Source organism: Phalacrocorax aristotelis, chromosome 9, assembly GCF_949628215.1.
Source record: "Phalacrocorax aristotelis chromosome 9, bGulAri2.1, whole genome shotgun sequence".
Lineage (NCBI taxonomy): Eukaryota > Metazoa > Chordata > Aves > Suliformes > Phalacrocoracidae > Phalacrocorax > Phalacrocorax aristotelis.
This window is the reverse complement of record NC_134284.1, coordinates 35476714-35493346: the sequence shown is the minus strand read 5'-3', so window position 1 is coordinate 35493346 and position 16633 is coordinate 35476714. Positions and strand designations below refer to the sequence as shown.

The following is a 16633-nucleotide window of genomic DNA, read 5'->3' as shown; positions in this document are numbered from 1 at the left end:
TTAGGCTAAATAAAATAAGCTTAAAAATTACTTTTTCACTAAGTTTTAGGTGAAGTACTATTTGACGGGTGTTTCTGAAAGCCAAAATGAAATTTGAGGCAATTTGTTGAAACTTCAGAAATAGAAATTGCCTTGGGAAAGTGTAACTCATTAAATGTCCCCAGAGAAAGGTTTCATGTACAACATCTGCCTTTCTATACTTGTCATCAGATCTGTGGGGGCAGATATTCTCACCCCCATCTCTTCCTGTCACCCCAGGGTGGTTTCAGCTTCTTTTGACACTTGAACTTGGCTAAATGCCTTTGCCAGCCATCCCTTTACTTCTTCAGAAAAGAATTCTGAAAACCCCAATGCTTTAAAAGTACAAAGCAGGGATTTGTAAAGCACAGGGATCCTGAACAGAACTCAGATTAATCATGCCTGGTTATAACGTTAACGCTGTTGTTGCCTCTGGGCGAGCTAAAAATCAATAGAAATATCTGCTTGAGAAAGGTCAGAAGAAAAAGCCCCTGGATAGCAGCCTGGTGTTCTGGAATAAAACAGGTAACAGCACTGGACAATTAGTACACTTGAATTAAGCATCAGGAGTCATTTCTGCACTGGGTTCACCTTGGTCACCATGCCAAGACATCGAGGGCAGCGTACACCACTGCGGTCCCCGCCAGCGGCGGCACTCACCTTTCCTCCTCCAGCTCCTGCTCGTGCTTCCTCAGCAGCTCTTGTTGGAGCTCTTCCTTCTCCAGGGCATGCACCTCCGCCATCGTTTTTAGTTGCTCATGAAAGCCACGTTCCAGCTCTCCCTTCTCTTCCTGCAGCGTCTGCACCAAACCCCTCATTTTTTCTTCCACCCAGACACCATTTTGAATCAGTTCTTCCCGTTCTTGACTGAACTTCTCATTTACCTGCTCCAGTCTGGCTCTGACATCTTCTTCATGCTCCTGCCTCAATACTTCTTGCAGATTGGCTTTTTCCTCATCAAAACTCATTTTTAATTTCTTCTTCTCATCATTATGTTTACAGACAAGCTTTTCTTGCTGTTCTCTGAGCAGTGCTGCCTCTCCTTGCAGCTCTGCAATTTGATTTCTAAGGCCAGTTATTTGCTTTTCCATGATGTTTATCTCCTCAGCGTACCTCTTCCTCATATCCTCTTGCTCCTTCTCACAATGGATTTTTGTCTCATCTAGCTGCTTTTCATAATGGCTCACCTACAAAAAGGACAGATTTGAGTGGTTCATTTTCTACAGAAATGTTTTACAGTGATGTTTTTTCAACATTTCTGTATTGTATATTTCCATATATTCTACAGAACTTTTTGGTTTACACATTAGCATCTTATATTGATGTCCTTTGCAAAGAACGCTAAAGTGCTCAGCTTAATTTCTTACTGGGATAAAAATGATTATCATGTAGAAGCCAGTGAAATTCATGCTTTTCCATTAAACAAATTTGTGAAAAAAAGAAGCTACTAACAACTTAAGTCCTAAGTCAGTTTTGCAAATTACAAATGGAGTCTTATTTCGCTGATTACTTTTTCAAAACCTTTCCCAAATTAGGAGGCAGATGAGTTTTTTTTTAAAAAAAAAAAAAACAACCACCCAAACCACAAGTGTCATAAGACAAACCCTTAAGGAAAAGTTAAAAAGTAATGATTTTGGGGTCATATTTTATCAGTCCCCTTTTCCCATTCCCAGGTTCGCCACAACACAGTTTCAGCATACCTGTGTTATGCCATACATGAAGTGAATAGGTTATCGTTACATAGCAATTATAATTATATGGCCATCTCTCAACTGGACATGGGCACTGGTCTGACAGATGCAGGAGAAGCCCAAGACAGCCCCCAATTTCTAGTCCTGAACCAACTCTTGCAGAACAAGCCTGGCCATCTCTTCTACACCAGTGCACCTCACCTGCTGAGCAGGGCCGGTCTCGCTTGCTTAGAAACACCAGGACCCTGACACAGATGCTAGCATAGGCTGGTGGTAGGAGTTGTGCTGTGCCCAAAGCTGTGCCAGCTCGCCCTAGCACTGTACGTAGGCACTGGAGCAGAGCGCCCCCAGCCTCATAAGCCCATCTTGACCCAAGCTTTTCCCATGTAGAGCCAAAGGAGATATTTCTGTACACATGGTAAGATTAATCTGCAGGTGGACATCCAGAAAATCATAGATTCATAGAATCATTAAGGTTGGAAAAGACCTCTAGGATCACCAAGTCCAACTGTCAACCCAACACCATACATCTCCTAAACCATGTCCCCAAGTGCCATGTCTACATGTCTTTTAAATACCCCCAGGGATGGTGACTCCCCCACCTCTCTGGGCAGCCTGTGCCAGTGCCTGACCGCTCCCTCAAGAAAGACATTTCCCCTAATATCCATCTAAACCTCCCCTGACACAGCTTGAGGCCGTTTCCTCTCATCCTGTCACTGGTGACTTGGGAGCAGAGACCAGCCCCCCCCTCACTCCGGCCCCTCTCAGGCAGCTGCAGAGAGCGAGAAGGGCTCCCCTCAGCCTGCCCTTCTCCAGGCTAAACCCCCCCAGCTCCCCCAGCCGCCCCCCAGCACACTTGTGCTCCAGACCCTGCCCCAGCCCCGCTGCCCTTCTCTGGACACACTCCGGCACCTCCAGGGCCTTCTTGTCCCGAGGGGCCCAAACCTGAACACAATATTCACACCCACAAAACGGGGAGCTGACCGCCCACTTTCAGCAGCACAGGTGTCACAGCAGAGTTTCCATACTTCCACAGCACAGATCGCATTTCAACGCCACCAGACAGCACAAGCACAGCGTTTAGCAGTGCAGACTCCTGTCAGCAGCCTTTCTAACCCACAATGATCCCATGCCAGCAGGAACGAAGTGGCTAGTTCAGATGCAGCAGGCTTTCAAGACAGAAAATGCAATACTGCCTCGGAAAGGCTCACTGCTCTCCTATTAGGGTCTGCAGCATTCATTCAGCCCTCTCCAGCACCTCTCCATCACAGGGCAACATGCAGAAGGAGCAGGGAAGGTAGAGGTTTAGGTTCACAGAAAGGTTATAATTTGTCCAGGAATAAAAAGTCCTTATCCAAGACCATCCAAGTTGTATGAAGAGGCTGGAAACATTGTCAAGGTTTGTTTTAAGGTAAAATAGCTTACTGTGTCTTCAAGCTCCTGTTTGAGGTGATGTAGATCCCTGTGATGTTGCTCCTTCATTTGTTCAATAGCCATTTCTGCCTCTATGCTCATATTTAATGGGTTGCAGTCTTCTGAACCAAGTCCTTTAAAAATAATTATATACATATGCTTGAAGCCCAAAGAGATAATTCTGTTGAGAATGTATTTTATCAATTTAAATTTGTTTAGGCAGCTGCTTGCAGCTCTCTGATTCCCATCACACACAGAGACAAGGAACTGCAAATATTAGTTTCAGCTTTGAATATAGTACAGCAGCCGTATTCCACTTAATGTTAAATAGCAAAATGGAGGTGGTGTTTCCTGTGAAAGCTGTGAAGGTTTGGGAAAGTTTTTATGTAATTGCCTCTAAGATGTTACCATGAATACCTACAGCACAGAAGTTGGTCATACAGAAGACGTGCTTTACCTTGGTCAGGCTCAATACCGCTATTGCCATGACTTTTCATATCAATGTCGAACTCTTCTGACAGCGAGTTTTTCAGCGAAGGCCTGAGCACTTTGCCTTGGGCACGGTACTCCTCCAGCTCCGAGTGCAGCTCATCTATCTGGTCTTGCAGCTCCTGAGAGGGGGGGAAAAGAAGCCTGAGAGAAAGCAACCAAAGCAGCTGAGCTTCTGTACATCAGCACGCTTCCGTGATGAGACATTTAGGAGGGAATTACAGAAGGTAAAGACTTGCCAATGATCCTGCCATCATGCCACAGTTAGTCATCAGCAAAACACCACCCTTCTCCAGGCTCCAAACTGTGCGAGTAACAATGTGTACTAAAACAGCAGAAGCTTCTTCAGACTGAGCGCCTCAACATATTCATCTCTAAAGTATATCATGCTCCAGGACCTTCCACCTTATTCCTTCTTCCTACGACCTTTTTTCAAACAGCACTTTAGGAACATTTGCAAACAGTGGAGAAATACCTCCTCAAAAAACATCTACTTGAAAAATCAATCAGAAGCAAAAGATCAAATTAGGAAAGTTATCCTCATTACTGCATTTACCATCTGGTGCTACCGCCCACTTGCCAAGCAGAATATCCCAAGTGTTTGTGCCAAATGCCATGCGCTCGGCTCAGTGAACGGTGTTTATTGACAAAAATGAATCCCTGAATGTGTAACCACACAATTCTGCAGAGGTCAGTGGTTCAGAAAGTGAACCTTGAGTGTACCGATTCGTATCTGACAGTACTAAAAAAAATCAATTGCATATTCAAGCAGCTTCTTATCAAGAAGTATCAATTCAGCAAATAGTTCTAGAAAATCTTTGTTTTTAAGCTGCAGCTTCCTAAGGGAGCTATCGTGCCATTTCAGATTAGACAGCCTTTTGCCAAGGTAGTCCTTTACTGAAAAGGATCGTGCAGAACAGATGAGCTTAATGCTCATAACCAGAGTAGCCATCAGAAAGCAGATAAGTAAATAGCTACTTGCAGGCCCACCTTAAAGAAGTATTTCTGCCATACAAGATCTGGGGAGGAGGAGACAAGCTTTACGTTTTCAGTTTTAAGAAACTACTAGTGTTTTGGAAACCACCAAAACTCAGATATATCCTATTTCTGCTGTTAGTTCCTCCAACTCCGAATTCAAGTTAGAGCAATTTTTATTTAATAAATCAGAAATCAGCTAGTGCATAGCTTGCAGTAAGGGCATTCTTGGTGAACACGGGCGGATGGGTGCCAGGTCTCCAGCCCTGGGCTCTACTTACTCTGCACTGCCGCTCGTACTCGCTTCTCATCTGCGCCAGTCTCTCCTCCTGCAGGAAAAACTCCGCACTGCTGGGATCCAGGTCACCAAACTGAAACGGCACGAACGGGATCCAGTTACTCTTCCACCAAACAGCCCTGCCCATCACAGCCCGGGTGCCATTCGCAACCAGTCCTGCAGCCTGCGCCCTCTACCCTACTCTTCCCTGCTGGTGGGGAACAAGCAACCTCCCTAACAAGTACTAGCTGCCATCTCACCACAGCTCTCGTGCTAACTTCGATTGCAGACCACAGCTTTCTAGCTTAGCATATACATGTCTCATTTTGGTAATTAATCACACCTTTAAAGTAGCCTGGAAAGCAGATGCTGGGCAAGAATGCCAGTGTATCAGCCTTTGTCTACAGATGCACACACAGAGAAATGCCTTTGCAGAAGCCGATATTCTGATGAGTTTATTGTAATACAACCACGATCAGCTGTTCACCTCGATTTTCATCGAAGTTTAGCAGAGATGCCGCGTAACATCTAACACCTTATGTATCATCTTCCCTAAAAAGGGCCTGCACATTAGGTCTGTCTTCATGGTAGTGTTGGGTTGGCAGTTGGATTTGATGATCCTAGAGGTCTTTTCCAACCTTAATGATTCTATATGCTGGGGAAAAGAATCCCTGCAGATCTGTGGGATGATGGCTTTGCTGTAAGGCTCCCTACTCCTAATTCGTATAAAACTACAGCTAAGGTGGAACGGATCTTTAACTTCCTTAACTGGAAGTCAAGCAGGCAGTGCAAGTCAACAAGGCAGGCTGTGCCTTGGTCACATCTGGAGCAGGACCCCAAGAGCCTCGGCTATCAGTTAAATTGGTAGCTAGAGAGTAGTCACTGAAAAGCAATTTAATTCTGGACACGTACTGGGAAAAGGAGGATTTACCTTCTCAGCCAGGACGTTTTCCAAGTTCCTCTGCAGTTTGCTTGCCAAACTTTCATACTCTGCCAGTTTTTCTCCCGTTTCCAATAGTTCGCTTTCCAGGCGGCTGTTCTCCTGGACGAAACAAAACCCCCCAACAGCCTCAGCATTTGGAGACAGAAAACATTAGCACGAGGTAACTCATTAGAAAAGAGTAATCCCCAGTCAAGTCAGAGCATGACACTGTTACGAGCTTCAGCCGAAGACAGGAATTGTGAATTCACGCACGTGCAACTTCTCTTGCCGCAGCAAAACAGCAAGCGTGAACATGGGGCCTGCAGCTGGCTGAGCTAACTGAGCAAGAGGCAATTATATGGTAAGGGAGCAGTGAGAAAAAGCGTGGTGACTTCAATATTTTAAAAAGACGTCCAGAAAAAAAGATGTGAGTCTGCGGGGTCGTGGGTGAGCGATACCATTGTATTAGGCAGCAGAAAAATTACCAAAAGCATAACAGCAAGCTTGCTTTAGAAGGGTTTTTGTTTGTTTTTAAAGCAATATTTTAAACTTTGTCAAGCCAAATTATCTCCTGGCTAGACAGCCAAGCAGCCCACAGGGCAGACAGCCCATCCGATAGCTGTATACACGCACACTCTGCACTTGATGGCAGCAGAGATTTGAACTGGAGCCTTATGAATCCAAGGACGAACCTATCGAGGTGACCCAAAAAATAGTTTTCATGGATATGCCTCTATCTTGCTGCTCAAGTTACTTTCAGCTAGCTCAGCACGCACTAACACGTCCTCTCAAGGACTACGTTGCAAGTATCGCCTCTCACTTCTGGGCATCCTTGCCTTTTAGGGGAAAAGGCTGGCTTCATTTAGTCCCCATTACCTTCAGGGAAAGGGCCAGGCGGTCCCGAATGTAGTTCTCATCGGTTTTCAGCTTTTCTATCTCCTGCTCCAGCTCCAGCCGCTGTTTATTAGCCTGCTGCAGGATTTGCTCCCGCTCTCTCCGGAGCTCGTTCTTTAGAGCTGCAATTCGTTCCTTGTACTCCTCGTCCAGCTTCCTAAGGAAGTGTCAGAGGTAAGAAAAGCTCATGAAGAGGAGCAGTTAGCAAATACCACGGCGAGTGAAGCTTGGTGGTAATCAGCAGGCACAAAGCCACTACCTCAGTCACCAAGTCCCTGCAATGCTGCGGCAGTGGTCCCAAAGAGGAGGGAAGGGGTGAACTGGGGTGCCCTACCTGAGGTTGTACTCATTCCGGCGCTCAATCGCGGCATGGTGGTCGTCCACTTCAGAGGCCATCAGGGATTTCAGCTTTTCGGCTTTTTCCAAGTCTGACCGCAGCTTCTCCTTCTCTCTGGCCACTTGGTCAAGCCTCTCCCTAAGGTGAGCAGAGTCAGCCTGGATTAGGTCACCCTTCCCAGCACCCCCAGAGAGGGTATTTGCAAGAGGCTTGCAGAGAAGAACAGCTCAGAAAGCTCTCCAAGGGTCTTTTATCATCAGCTGCAGTTAGTCACTAGGTATGAACTTGCATACATAGCTTTGGACCTGCCTTGCTATCCCCATAGGTCCCGAGACCTCAACGCGTGAGCTCCTCAGCTGTGGCTGGGGACACTTTCTGCCTCATTTACTTGTTCTCATCATTTTATTACCTTTACTACTTCATCCTTACGCTACATCCCATCCGGTTGTGATCACAGGTTTGTAAGATCTGCTACATTGAGCAGCTTTCTTGGTAGGAACTCGACAACAAATCTCTCCACTGAGTGAACATAAAAAGGCATTTAGACATGTAGATGCAAACAAACAGCAGGAAGCCTCATCTTGTGAGGTTTCATGCAAGCGACGTGGGCAGCTTGCAAGCACAAGTGGTAAGCCAGCAAGTTAACAGAACACGTGCAGCCTTAATGACCAGCAAAAGTCAGCCTATTGCATGGAGGTAGATGCATAAGCTGATAAATATTAAACTATTCAAAGATATACAGCACAAACAAAACATCACTAACAACTGGAGCTTGTGCACGTGGCAGATGGATGAAACAGTTACACGATGGGAAGGAACCAATGCAAAACTGAGGGTGCAGGGCTTAGAGCCAGGGTCTCCAGAGTGGGGTGGAGAAGATGATCGATTGGTGTGTGGGAAGAAATATTTGAGCTTTGGTAGTACACATGTATAAGTAAATAAATATACACACAGGGAAATACATACAGGGAAGTCTATGCTCTCTCACCAGAGGAGCTTGCACAGCAAGTCCAGTGCAAAGTCAAACGGTGCTGACTTTCAAATGAAAGAAGTGGGGGTGCACGGTGGTTTTGTACCTCACCCACACCTCTGTCACGTGGCAAAACCTACGTTACACTACTGCAAGAAATCAGTTAGGATTAAAGGTACTGCTTGTCAGATTGCATGAGCCTGTCTTAAATTTTGCGTTCCTTGGCCATCAATGACCATGGCAGATTGCAAAGACCATGTCCAGACGGCACAGTGGGGCTCTTGGATTTTTTTTTTTTTTTAATATATTTTTCTACAATTCTTAGGTTTGAGTGTTTTACCTGTGCTGAATGAGAGAGTTGGAAGTTTCTGACCAAGCTAACAGAGAACCTAACCTTCCAGCAAAACGGCGGTGCCGCTTGGAGAGGTGCTACGAACTGCCATGAATCAGCTGCTACTTAAGCTCCTGCTTGGCAAAACGGAGAGAGCAAGGAGCAAGCGGCAGAGCCGGCGATCCTGGTGACTTACAGCAAGTGTCTGATCTCCGTTTTGAAGCTTGCCAGGGCTGCCTGGTGGACTCCGTTCTTCGTTATTAAAAGCTCGTTTTCTAGCGCCAGCGTCAACTCTGTCAAGTTCACCTTCCCATCCAAGCTGAAATCCAGAGCCTGCAAAACACCACAGGGTTAGAGCAGAATGAGCTTTCCTGCCCTGCAACACAAAGCAACAGAATAAAATAAGGAGGCTTAGAAAAGATCTTTGCTTGCTGATTAATCTGTCACAAATGCCTGCGGGGCAATAAACCAGACATCTCTGCCACCATCCTACGTTAAAGAGCTGCTGCCACCTGTGGAGATGGAAAGTGTCCTGGTTGTGCTGAGACCAACAGGAAATTAAGCCCATGCCTGATTAGAAGTAGTAATTCTCTAGAAGACCTAACTATACTGGCCTTTTCACATATTCAAATGCTGCAAGAAGGAGCTTGAAGGCGTTCATGTTAAACAAAACCAGCTCTTGCAATAGAGACAACACAGAAGAAGCCTTGTAGGAGGTATTTGACAGCAAAGATCCCACCTCTTTGAAAATAAATTATCAGCAACCGCTTGTAATTTCCTTCAACTTAACTCTGCAGGAGCACAAAGTGGGGCGCAGAAGGGCTAGCGGTGGGGCTGAAACACTGCAAACACTGGAGAAACCACTCTGGTGACACCAGTAATAAAGCAAGTTACCAGTGGAAAGCAACAAGCAAAGGCGTATCACCCGAGTCTGGTGAAAGCCGTACCAGGTTATCAAGCTGGCTTGTACAAGCCCAGGCTACAAGTGAGTTTTAAAGCCTGAGCAATGGCAGAGGTTATTACAACCTGGATATTCCTAATGCGGGCATTAAATGGCAAGAGAAATCTGTGATCATCACTGCCAGGAACCCAGCAATGGTGTGAGAACAGACACGTGAAATTATCCTCTCCCACCCACAGCTTCTAGCGAGATGGACAGGGATGGGGGTTTACTTCACATACCTGATTTGCAACCCCCATTACCCTTTTACTCTGTATAATAAAACACTAATTACTGGGCAGGGTTTCAAGTGCTGTCCTCAACCTCAGCACAAGGAATAATTCAGGTCATCCCAGTGCTAAAAGGTTTGCAGGAGCAGCTATTAAGTGAGGTAAAGGAATTAAATTGCTTTCTACAAATATAGGTGACCTCTTTGAGCTAAGCTGGAAGTCACGTTACATTTTTCTCAGTAATTTCTAGCTCTCTGGGATACACCATCATTTCAATAAAGGAATTTATGAGAAGTTTCCCAGAACAGTTAAGGCACTAGGAATTTTAAAGGGGAAAAAATAATCCAGCTACAGTCCAGCATCCCACACTGGGGGAGGGGGGGGGGGGGGGAAGGCAAAAAGGGGTGAAGCGGAGCTGCTGGTTACCTTCAGGATCTCCTGGCTGTTCTCTATGCCCTCCTGGTGCCAGCAGTCGAGGACGCCCTCCACACACCCATAGCCCATCCCGTCGTCCAGGCTGGAGAAGAGGCAGAAGCCGACGGTGCTGGGCATGGCCGAGGGGGTGGTCGTGCGCCTCCCGCTTTCATCGAAGGACTGCCAGGAGAGGGGAGAGGGTGTGACAGGGCACGGGCAGAGCCAGGCATCTGGCCACCCCGTGACGAGAAAGGCTTACAAATGTAATTTTGCTAACAGTACTCTGGAGATTAAGGATTAAGGTCTGCTCTGCCTCGCTGCCAAGCAGCTTCCCAGCAGGAGCACTGCTGCTGACCTCATGGCACCGCAGGGCAACTAGGTTTAAAATAAATCTGAGGAGAAACAGTTCAGAGCTATCCTCAATGCTCCAAAAGTGTTTTCCACTGCCCATTTTTGGTTTCGAGTGTCACCTCCCCTGAAAGGGCTGCAGGGAGCATATGCACAGCGCTTTTGCTATAGCCCTCAGCTTCCAGGCAAAGACAGGTAGCAGATTTGAAACTCTCTCAAAAAATAGAGAAAAACATTAGAGATGTGGGACCTGTATGCCCATGGTCTCCAGCCTACCCTAGACCACCACCTCCCCCTGCATCCAGATTATACCATTTACTTAGAGCACTTTGCAGCTTGCAAGAGCCATCTCCAAGCCACACTAAAGGCGAGCCATCTCCCCTTTATCATGAGGGTGTTTTCTGCGTTATCCCCCACACAACCCAACGCACCCAGAGGGAACCTGCAGCAGCTTCACCCCATCGCTCTCGCCCGGGGCAGAGGCAGTGGGGCCCACAGTGCTGCTGGGCTCACCGGGGCATCCCCGGCTCTGCTCCGCTCCCTGGCAGGGCAGGGGAACAGCGGCTCGCTGCCACCGCCTCCAAGGCTGCCCACCACAGGGACAGATGTGGAAGACGACGAGGAGACAGGCTAGGTGGAATTTACCTAGGACTTTCCCCCCTCCTCTGCTTTTACCCCAGGATCCACCTCAGTTCCTCACCTGCATGGAGAGGTGTCGTTTCAGCTGTCTGTATGGAGTAGATGCCGAGGGTGTCAGCGATTTTCCATTTTTAAACAAACCATAGAAGAAGTCCTCTACGCTCATGGTGCCGTCTTGCTCCAAGTTATGGAGCACCTCTTCAAGCACCTGCAAGCGGCAGGGGATAGAAATGCCATCTGCTATTGACAAAAACACCATGACAACAATTTGGCATAGCAGAAATCATCCTATTCCCTAAGGCTCTACAAAAAAAAAAAACACAAGAGGAAAGCAAGAGAGAATTACCTGGACCATTGCATCAGCCTAACGCTGGTACAGCAACCTTGGTATAGGAAATGGCAGAGCCACATACACTACCAAAATCCTGCCTGTAAAAGTGAGGAAGCTCCTGGTCATCTTGGAGCCTCCATCTTGCAAGGCAGCATAAAAAAAACCCAACTCGTTTCATTCTGCTCTCGACACAGGGTGACCTCAGGAATTCAAGGTAGTGAGACAGATACCAAAACCCCAGCAGCTTGTGAAGTGAAGAGGCAAAAAACCACAGTCAGGCACTGCAAGGTTATAATAAATCCGTTTTATGCTTCAGGGCAGACTGCTTTCTGAAAAGCAAGACCAACCTTATTAGGACCACAGATGTTAAGATTAGTCCCCTTGCTATTTCTTTGTCTACAGGTTTGGTTTTTTTTTTCTCATTTTCTTGCCTTAATATCCTGAAAACATTTTGTTGCAAATGCTGCAAAGGAATAGCTGCTCAGGAACATGTTTTATGAAGGAAGTTATTACAAGCCATGTTATTTTAAGATGCAAAACAGTAACTTTTTCTTTTTACAAAGCTAACTCCTAAACTGACAAAAGACTTTTTTTGCTAAAGAAATAGTTTTCTTGTGGACTCTTCGTGGAGGACAGAAACTGCCCGCAGGCCTTCTCAAAGTCAAAAGCAACCATCTATGAATACTTTAACCCATATTTACCATCTAGCTAGAAGATTTCTGGGATTAAGGAGACATGCTTGGAATCTCGGATATGTTTTTAAATTCCAGTTTACTCTGCGATTGCATGAGGAGACATGCACGCCATGGTGTCCGTAAGGCTGGCAGCTGCCTTCTACCAGAGCAGCCTCCCACATCTGATGGCTCGACACCAACAAACTCGCTGGAAAGCCACAAGTTGGAGCTGAAAACCACTTTCCAAGCGGCAACCTGTTAACCAGCACTTGTGCTTTAGGCTTGCGGTCAACCGCGGGACAGATTTTATGGGGGTCACACTAAAACCCGGGTACACGTGCTGGTGCAGGTGGGTCCGTACACAGCTTCTCACCTCCCCGGCCGCCATCTGGAGCCCATACTGCTCGCAAATGGAGATGAGCTTTTTCCGGTTCAGGTGGCCATCCCTGGTGATGCCCAGGTGCTCGCAGACCTCCTGCAGTTTCTCCTCTATCCAGTCTGGGGTGGGCAGCGATGCTCCAGGGGAGGCGTTCAGGTCATCTGGGTTCCAGAAGCGCAACTGCCCTGGAAATGGGGGAAACTGCTCTGGTTTCTGCCCATCTGCCGCACATGAGTGATCACCAGAAGAACTGGGGGTTTTGCACATCACAGGGGACTTGCTGCTGCAGTGGGCAGACCCTCCCTTCTTGCTCATCAGACCCCATGGGACCCTTTGCCTTACCTCATCCTGCACAGAGCACACTTGTAATTTTGGGGTACGGCTACCGGCACCAGCCCAGCTATCAGACCCTACCAGAAGGAGCAATTCCTGCTCAGCATTTGAGTCACACGTGCCACCACAGGCAAGGGAACCTCATATCCATGCACAGGGTGAGCTACAACCACGGGCATCTCCAGGGATGTGGATGAGTCCAATGGCCAACGTGGGCTGGCGGCCAGGAGAAGCCCAGCCACTGACATGGATGGAGAAGGGACCCTTCCTCTTCTGGGTAGTTATGAGACCAAGGGAGAGGACTGAGCAAGTTGCATATCCATACATATCTTGACCAGATCCAGAACATTAGTGGTTGCCTCTCTCCATAAATGTCACCCCCCTGGTGGAGCTGCCTAAACTCTCATCCCCTTTGAATGTAAACTGTAGCATACACTTTCATCTAAGTGGTTCCAAACACCCCTTCAGGGAGAGGAAAAAACCGTAATAGCCTTCAGCTGAACACATTTCCTCTACCTCCAGCTAACACCCAGAGTGCAGTCTCACCCAGCTGGAAATACTCACAGAGCTACCAGACACAAAACAGTCAGAGCTTGCTCAGCTGCAAGGCCACCTCCTTGCATCTGCTACCTCATCCCAGCACTGGAAAGTTGGCTTTTGGAGCAAAAATTTGGTCTCAGTGGACAAGGTAGGGGTTAGAGAGCAGCTGAGGTGTTGAAGCAATTAGAAGTTGCATGGCTTCATTATAAATACATCTTTGCATGTTGCAGGTGGTTCTGAGGGTTAGTGCCAAAACCTGCCAGCCTAGTGACAGCAGCAGCACGCAGAGGAGCTTGCTGTGACACTGTTAGCTAACGTTGCTGAGCCCCTCTCGAGCATCCCTGCCTGAAACAGCGGTAGAAAACCTTTAGCCACATCCCAGAGCAAAGCAGGACATCCCACCGCTGTCCCTGCTCAGCCCCCGAGGTGCTGCTGTGGAGGACGGGCACCCTCTCTGCACCCCGGGGGTCACCCCGCTCTCCCCTATAGGAGAATTAGGAAGCATTTAATGACTGGTCTGTGCTGACATCTAGTGCCTACTGTGCTCCACTACAGCCAGCAGCCCTGCAGCCTCCAGGGCAGGAGCAGGGAGCAGGACCAGCCCCGACTGCTGCTCTGGGGATGCAGGGGCCAGGGAGACCAGGAGCACCTGCAGCAGAGCAGCCTCTACACCGGAGAGGAGGAAGAAGAGAGGGCAGAGAGGGTAAGACACAAGACTGTGCCCTCCAGGGAGCCCCGCTTTAGCTTTCATTCCCAGACCAGGGCTTGCTTGCCCCATGCACACCTTCCCGAGCTCTGCACTGTGCCAGGCTGGGACTCCCCAGTCCACCCAGCTGGCCCAAGACCATCAAAGTGCTCCTTATTCACCTTCAAAGCTGAAAAGAGAATAAGCCCATACAAATGTTGCTGCTTGCTCTTACCCTCGGCCTCATATTCCTCACTGTCTCGCGTCTTCCAGTGCTGGGGAGAAAACAAAAGGTTCCTGAGTTATTACTATTGCAAGACATCACCCACATTAAAGACACTCTGCAATCAGCTTCAAACGAGCTACAGGGCTCCAGCAACGCCGCCAGGCTTTCATCTCCCTGCTCCCCATGGGCTGGGCTGGCAAGCCACGGCTCTTTGATGCTGCCTGTTTCTGGCAAGGAAGGTGCTTTGGTGGGAATAAACCACAGCTGCAGCAAAAGATGCCTAAAGCCCCGCAAGCAACCCATGAGAGGTGACAGATCAGAGCTCAGCAGTTCAATGGGGAGGGAGGGAGAAATTTGCCCTCTAAGCACACCATGCTGCTTGTCTTAGAGGTATCGATGGTCAAGATGATGAGGATGCAAGGACGATCACGAGCTGCATATAGGAACCATCTGAGTTTGGGTTATCCTTTCCTTCCAGCACCCTATTTTCCCATTGCAGAATGGCCCACAGGTCTCGTACGCAGCTAGCCTGCGAGCCAGGACGTGAGCACAGCACACTTCGAGTCTTAAGCATCCCCCATCACGGGTAGCCCTTGACAGAAACCGCTGTGGCACACCACCACCCCACGGCCCTGCTCCCCTCTGCGGATGATCGCATGTCATCCACACCAGCCGCAGAGCATGGGCATCCTGGGCACCAGGGAACGCACATCCATGACAAGTAATTAAGCTGCAGTGAACCCGTGAGCACGATCGGGACATCTGCTTCCAGAGCACGGATGATTTGGGAAATGAAGCTTTTGCTGCTTTTTGCTTTCCCTTTTGACAAGGGGTCCCCATCTGCCTGCAGAGCTCCAGGGCCAGCAGCCCACACTTGGCCAAGCCCACTCCAAAACACCTCCAACTGTAGCTCTAGGCCAGGAGACAGAACTGTTCTGCCAACAAGCTCTGCGCTGAGCTAGCTAGAGAAAAAGCACATACTCTTTGCTGGTTTTAAGCCATCCCACTTCCTCTGTGGCAATACCATGTCAGCTCAGGCGGCACCGGGAGCAGGGCAGAAGTATGTTGTTTAAAGTGATTTCCCCATGTACTACACATTGTCTTGTCTCTACCACCCTTGTACCAGCCAAGGGTATTTACTCACACATGATGCTCAGCAATATTAACTTCTGGTTTAGCAACAGCATCAGCAGATGTTCCTTCTCCACCGTTACAAGTGGATACTTCTGCATGCACGTGACTGATGGATTTGAAGTCAAAGTCACCCAGGACATAAAGAGGCTCTAAATCATCATATAAAAGTTCAATACGTCTCATTCAGATTACAGCTAAAAGCCATTAATCTACATTACCATGGAAACTGGATTAGTTCACTGGACTTTTTTTAGCTCTGCTGCTTGCTCCCATTTCATCTGCTGGACCAGGCGAGGGCCGTTTGCTGCTGCAGCATCTCACTGTACCCCTCTGCTTTTGGGGCCAGTCACAGGGCAGGAGTCAGGGAGAGCCTCGGATGGAGAGGGGGCTTAACCTTTGCTTTCCCAGGCAGGCTTCAGGAAGAAATCAGCCTGGTGGAGGCAGGTCCCAGGCAGGGCTGGAGCCTGCGGCTTTGCTGAATGTTCTGGATAAAGCCAAGAACATACATAATACCGCAGGGTGGTAGCTTACTACGGGCACTTACGGGCTGGGATGGTGTCAGCTCATGCATTTTTGAGAACACAGGCTGTTTTCTGCCTTTGCAGACAGTAATTTGATGGTACCTGTTGCCTCAGCTCCTGCTTTTTCTGTGCTTGTCCTGATGGTATATCAAGGCAGACCAGGTCCTTGGGGGGACACACCAAGGGGAATATGGGCAGTGATGTTTGGGGGTGGGGGTGTCCACTACTGTGTCCAAGTCTTTTTGCATAAGCAACATATATATTTTTATATAGAATCAGATCTAAACCATTTACCACCAGAACCTCTCACTTCAAGGACTTGCCTCAAAACTAAGAACCCCAAACCACAGCACATGATAATTCAATAAATACCAACAACCTGAAAAGGCTGAATGGGGGGGGGGGGGGGGGGGGGCGGCGCTGCAGGCTGGTATCCCACTGCCACCGACACCAGGGAACTCGTGTGACCTCCCTCCCGGTGCCGGGGCCCCACTGTGGAGGGCAAGGGGGTCCCTTTGTGCGACGGGGGCTTGGGGTCGGCCACCGCCGGCGGGAGGACAAAGAAGGGCGGGGGTGGGCACGGGGGGACGGCGCATCCCGATGTCAGGCACGGCATTGTTCCCCCGGCCCCGGTGGAGCTACAGCTGGATGCGGGTCACACGCATCGGCGGGCTGCGAGGAGCGGCGATCCCAGGAATGCGTTATTATTTGGGCAGGCGCGTGCTCGGCCGGGCTGAGGAGCAGATGGCCGCGGCTTTCAGTGTTCGCCGCCCTCCAACTCGGGGTGCGGGCGAGCATCTGCAGCCTGTGCCATTTGCTTGCAGTGGCCTCTCCCCACAAGGCAGCAACCTCTTCCCCCCCCCCGCCATCTGCTTCAGCGAGACAGACCTTTGTTCTCTGGCAGAATATATTGCTAATTAAA

The 16633-nt window shown here is 48.6% G+C and overlaps 1 protein-coding gene across 3 annotated transcripts in view; it reads right to left on the bottom strand.

Annotated features, from left to right (window-relative positions):
- NIN (ninein) overlaps window positions 1-16633 on the bottom strand; it is a 61743-nt gene that overhangs the window by 21704 nt on the left and 23406 nt on the right. For all 3 annotated transcript variants that reach the window (XM_075104367.1, XM_075104369.1, XM_075104368.1), the window contains exons 5-16: window positions 14066-14105; window positions 12267-12457; window positions 10950-11096; window positions 9914-10081; window positions 8514-8650; window positions 7014-7154; window positions 6662-6836; window positions 5795-5905; window positions 4868-4957; window positions 3580-3733; window positions 3135-3256; window positions 679-1205 (exon numbers count right to left, since the gene is read on the bottom strand). In XM_075104367.1, coding sequence (XP_074960468.1) covers window positions 679-1205; window positions 3135-3256; window positions 3580-3733; window positions 4868-4957; window positions 5795-5905; window positions 6662-6836; window positions 7014-7154; window positions 8514-8650; window positions 9914-10081; window positions 10950-11096; window positions 12267-12457; window positions 14066-14105 — 2003 coding nt within the window. The remainder of the gene's footprint in view (window positions 1-678; window positions 1206-3134; window positions 3257-3579; window positions 3734-4867; window positions 4958-5794; window positions 5906-6661; window positions 6837-7013; window positions 7155-8513; window positions 8651-9913; window positions 10082-10949; window positions 11097-12266; window positions 12458-14065; window positions 14106-16633) is intronic.